The sequence below is a fragment of the Austrofundulus limnaeus genome, unplaced genomic scaffold (assembly GCF_001266775.1).
Source record: "Austrofundulus limnaeus strain Quisiro unplaced genomic scaffold, Austrofundulus_limnaeus-1.0 Scaffold135, whole genome shotgun sequence".
Lineage (NCBI taxonomy): Eukaryota > Metazoa > Chordata > Actinopteri > Cyprinodontiformes > Rivulidae > Austrofundulus > Austrofundulus limnaeus.
In genome coordinates this window covers 624,567-630,181 of record NW_013952537.1, presented here as the reverse complement: position 1 = coordinate 630,181, position 5,615 = coordinate 624,567, and the positions used below count along the sequence as shown (strand labels likewise).

Here is a 5,615-nt window from a genome sequence, read left to right as displayed (position 1 = left end):
AAGCAAATATGATTATCAGTTTAAAAAATAAAAGTTTTTTTTACATGAGTCGAATCAATCCAACTAAAATAAATCAGCCTGGCACAGTTAGATGACATGAAATAACTTTGGCAGAATGCATTGTTTTAGTAAAGAATGTCCTGAATGATGCTAACGTTTTGTGTGTGTTGACACATTAGAACACAATCACAACAAATGACTTCCTTGTTTGTCGCGTTCTTTTCATGTCTTCGAAYGAAAGGATGCAACATCCAGCTTCCTGCAGTGTGTCGGGTTGCCCTCAACAGACACGGGTAAAGAACACGTGCGAAACCTGAAAAAGATGCTTGAAGCAACGTGGGACATTTACACCTTCATGGTATGATSGTGCTGACACTTGAAGTCAAGAAATGTTGCTCAGATTCCAGTTAGGCCAGACCGCTGCAGCTTCTATTGCCATGTCACGTCAAGAAAAGGACTTGCAATGAAATTAAACTGCATCAATGATTTGTTTTTAATCTTTAAACCACTAAATCCTCACTTTATAAGCAAGTGTTTTTAACAACTTGTTGCTGCTGCAGAAATCCAGCATGACAGACGTGCCTCTCCTGAGCCTGACAGGAGCGTTGGAATTAAAGCCTGGGGCAGACCCTCTGCAGAACGAAGCTCTGGTCCAGATGTGGGTGGAGGTCAAGATCAAGCCTCTGCTGCAGTCCATCAACAAACACTTCCTGTCRTGCCTCAGCACCAAGAATTTCAGCTGCTCCACCTATCAGACCATGTGTGTTCTAGTTCTGTCTCTTTAATGCTTGAATGGCAGATGCTTTCGTGACAATCGTTTCTGTTTATCATTCTTTCYTTTTTATTTCCCTGCAGCCTGAAGGAGCTCAGTCAGCATTACTCTGAGCTRAGTCCAGTCAGACAGAAGTGGATCTATTCATTCTTCATCTACCCCTTCCTCTCTGGAGATGGAGTTGCTGGTAAGGTTTAAAATCAAAACAATGAAACTTAGAATTAATGTAAAATACAAAATACACATCATCTAGTCTGCTGTAATAAGCTCAACAAAATAAGYACAATTTGATGTTTGAGTTGACGGCAAACACCAGATTTAGGAATGAAACAGACTTTTTTCTTTGTATGATAAATAAAATATAGACGATCAATTATGTGGCAAAATCACAAATATGAAACTAACACGTTCAACATATTAAAGACTGAAATAATGTACAAACAAGGATGTGTAAATAATAATTTTTAAGTGGTGGGAGCTTCAAAACAGAAAACCTTGATGATAAGAGAAAAATGAAAACATCAAAGTCAAAGTAAAAATAAGAACATGATCCAAACATTGTTCATTTTGAACCAGTCTGAAGAGGTGCTGCGTTTCAGAGAACATTTGTGGAATTCTCTTGATGCTGATGTAAACATTTCTAAAACAAGATATTCAAAAATATGATTTAGTCAAATTTATTGGGAATATATGAAATCATGGAATATTTAGTGGAAATAAGATGGAGATACTTGAGTTTATTTTATTTTATTTTAATTTGTTATTGTTTTCAAATTTGGAGCTTGTTCAAGCTTGATTTTGTTTGTTTGAAGTTTTCTTTTTGGAAACAAGTGGCAGATATAAGGATTTTTTTTTTGCTTCTCTTTGCGTCCTTTTCATTCAGGGCTTGATGTACTCTGTTTTTTAGTTATTGCATATAGATTATTTTTTGTTTAGATTAATGAAATAAATTTATAAATAATGATTTTACCATCATCACTTTACAAAAATAGAGCAGTTAAAGTTTTACTGCCAGGTTTGATGCATGAAMGCTGATTTAATCTGATCTCCTGTTGAATGAGTGTGTTTTCTGTACAGGTTGTGTGAACCCGGATGAAAGCAGTGAAGACTGGCTGATGAAGAACTTTGGTTCCTTCAGAGCCATGGCCCGACTGGAGGACTTCTCTACCATCAACATGGTCTTCAGTGGAGTGAGTTCAACTTGTCTTTAGACATTGTCACATTTGAAAACAGAGGATGTGTTCAAAAATACTTTATTTTATRTGTTTTGGTAGTAAAACAGCTTGGTACCTGATACTTCTCTGGTACTTACCTGGTACAGGTATACACAAAGAAACCAGGCTGTTTAATCTAGTCATTTTTACCCTGCATTCACAGCAAATGTACCTCATACCCGATAAGTACCAAGCCATAACCTGCGATTACCCAAAGTACTAAGCATGTACCCAGTRCATACACTATAGGTACTAGGCATGTACTAGGTATGTACCCTGTCTGTATCCTGTAAGTAACTAATATGTAACTTTTAGYACCCTGTATATGCTCAGTGTACCAATATGTGCCCAGTATGTTTCCTTTATGTGCCTTGTAAGTACTCTTTACGTATCTAATAATTCCCCTGTCAGTACGCAGTGTGTACCTTACAAGTACCAGGCACATACTTGATACATACAGGATACCAGGTAGTGTACTGATTATGTACTATGTGTTTATGGGGCATGTAGTAGATGTATTGTCTGCCATACATCCTTGGTACAGTATGTGCACTGTAAGTACCAGGTACATTATGTGTTTCTGCTTGTTTTTTAATTTTTTGTTTTTTTATATTATGACTCTCTCACTCGTCTAACTCCCGGTCCTCTCTTGATCTTTTGTCTTCACTTCCTGTGTTTCTCCTCTCAGTTGGAGGTTCTCCACCTGCTGTCTCCAACACAAAAGGCGGAGCTCCTCCTGAGTCCTGAGGTGCAAAACTTGGACAACGGCACCCTGTCKCTGATCTTCAACAGCTTGTTGACAGGAGAATCTGCTCCTCCGCCCTCTGGAAACCTCACAGGGTTACCTTCGACGTACAATCCCTACTCTTCACACAGCAGCCTCTCAGAGGTACGACGGCAGACTTTATATCTCGTGTATTCTTAGATTGACCTGATATTATTTACGTTTTATATAATCTCCTCAAATCTTATAATAGTGACTTTTTACARCTTCATGATTCATGTCTGAAAATTAATTTCAATAAAGACACAGAGAGTAAATRTGTTTTCTCTGCTCACTCCTCTTTTTGTTTAAAAAAAACCTTTGTGTCAGATAAAGGAAAATCAGGAGTTGGACATTACWTTTGTTTTTGTTCAGTCAGTGAAAAACCTTTGTTAGTTTTGTTCAACACAGACTGTACTAAACAAGACAAAGGTGTCTTTTATCTGATGTGAAGCCAGCATGAAAGAACTTCAGTGACACGGTTGGCTGAAATGAACTGGTTTCAAAACATCTGTGGCTTCAACAGAATTCATTTTACAGGACTTCAGTTTCTCTCCCATCCTCAGTGGATATATTTCTCACAGTCAGTCAGGTTCATTCTTTATCAATGTACAATGCCGTCTGTCTAAAATCAGCTTAAAGTCAAGGCAAAACAATAACAGACGTTAAAGAATCCCAACAAAACACTGAACTCAAGTGACGTCACAGAATCTTTTGTTTAAAGAACGTGCTCCAAAACTGAAAGCACAATAATATGTATGAGAGAGTTTGATAGTAAATGTGARAGGGTTTGATAGTAAATGTGAGARAGTTTGATAGTAAATGTGGAAGAGTTTGATAGTACATGTGAGAGCAAGTTTGAATTATGGCCTAAATTGCCTCTCATACTTATCCAAACTGTTCTGTCCAGTTTGTATACATTTTTTTTGTTTTGAGGGTGAATGCAATAAAAAGGAGGTTCCACAGAGCTAGATTTCTTTCTGACTTAAATTGATAGTTTAAATTCGTTTGAAGTGCTGTTGTGTAGAGAAGTTATTAGTAGTTAGTATCTTACCTGCAGCAGAAATCACAGTTTCAGACAAAGGTTTTCTCAGGTAAGACGAGCTAAAAGCTCTTCAAAGCAGGATCAGCTCTAAAACTGATTTCTAAAAATTGAAGTCAGGCATTGTCGCTGATAAAACAATCATTTAACAGTCATTGTTTTCTGTCTTTTTTATTTGTTCTGCAATAAATGTGTGTATGCATACATTTATGTGTGCATGCATATACACTGCATGTAGATGTACATTTACGTTTAAAAATATATTCTGGTATTATATAAAATTCTAGGTAAACAGATTGTTGTTTTAATCTTTATGAAATTGCAACTTAGAATAAGGAAAAAGAAGAATGTACTATTATTTTTTGTTAATAAGCTTCGGAGAAGGGTGGGATTAAATAAGTTTTTGACTTCTTCCCATTCATTTTCAAATATGTTAATTTTGTTGATTTTGTTTTCACTTTTTATCATTTTTTTTGTTTTGTTTTGTATACGTGTTTGAAATAAAGTGGTTCTCTGTTGCTGTTACAGGCCCTGCATGTCRAATAAAAGCTAAAACAAACTATCTGCTGCTAAAACACTCCTAATTTGTAAAACACAAGTCTTCTTTAATGTGATGTGGGTCTTGCAAAACTCAAATTGTCTTTCTCTCCATATCACTCCCTTTTTGATTCGTTTTTTTTATTTAATGTGTGACTGGTCACAGGATTGGTGCCAGGCTCAATTCGMCCAGTCACAGCATGTTGACATGTAAAGACAAAAAAAGGCAGTTTATCCAGATGTTTTCAGCTCTTTCTCTGAGGACATGTACACTAAAATACAGGTGGTCCTGCAATTTCAATAGCTTTTACCATTTCTTTCAAAGCAACATTCTACAATTAAAGTTTAAAAACAAAATAACAAAATGAGATGTTTCATTTTCCACCTTTTTCTCCTTGCACAGATTGTTAGTGGCTTCAAGACGGCGTTCACAACGATCGGGAGTTTTGCCCATGAGTTTGTTTCCTTCACCAGTCAGGTAAGCAGTAATTAACTTGACGGGCTAATTGTCAGATTGTGTTCGATCAAACGAGTTCCTCTCCTTTTGTTTCCACAGAGGAATYTATCTGAAATAAAAAGCACCACTCTGACCCAGTTCCTGCTCAACTTCACGCTGGCTGAGCTGGCCAACGTTTACGAGCAGAAGAACACAGGTGTTTTAGAGACGCAGCAGTTTGACGTGACGAACGTCGAGGACTGGTACCAACTGGTCGTCATCCCAGTCCTACAAAGGTTTTGGCCAAATGAAGGAGACCTCTTGCACCAAAACATCACACTCGCTTTCCATGAGCTGTTGTGAGTCCAGCAAATGAACTAAATATCTGCCTCGTCCGTATTTACTTCTCATGAACTCCTATTCTAMATTTACAGTTTTCCATTCAGTGATTTTGGCTGTGGTTATGTTTTTACAACGAATTATAGTTTTTTGAAATAATCAGATTACAGTTACTGCAATTAATCATTTGCTTATCTGTAAAAATCACCATGAGATATCTGTGTGCAAAGTAAAACGGCATAAATATAAATCTCATCAACTAAATTCAGCAAAAGAGATTTATGAAATGTTTGCTGTTTTCGAAACCGTTTCCTGAAAGCAGCACTTAATCCAGACATTAAGTTTTTGTAATATCTGAAATCAATTCACAGGCCAACTAGTGTCTAAAATATACGTGTTTTTTTTAAATTTATTAAAATGTAACTAAAACCATTTTACAATTCAAACTAGATATCGCATAGCGGTAACATAATGACCCCCGCACACACAAATGCACCAGAACTCAGAAGTCT

The 5,615-nt window shown here is 36.6% G+C and overlaps 1 protein-coding gene across 1 annotated transcript in view; it reads left to right on the top strand.

The window, feature by feature from the left end:
- Nucleotides 1-241: 241 nt before the first annotated feature.
- mslnb (mesothelin b) overlaps nucleotides 242-5,615 on the top strand; it is a gene marked incomplete at its 5' end in the record, with an annotated part of 32,594 nt that continues 27,220 nt past the window's right edge. The window contains 7 exon segments of the mRNA XM_014015840.1: nucleotides 242-358; nucleotides 561-760; nucleotides 856-959; nucleotides 1,850-1,962; nucleotides 2,675-2,875; nucleotides 4,732-4,806; nucleotides 4,885-5,123. Coding sequence (XP_013871294.1) covers nucleotides 242-358; nucleotides 561-760; nucleotides 856-959; nucleotides 1,850-1,962; nucleotides 2,675-2,875; nucleotides 4,732-4,806; nucleotides 4,885-5,123 — 1,049 coding nt within the window.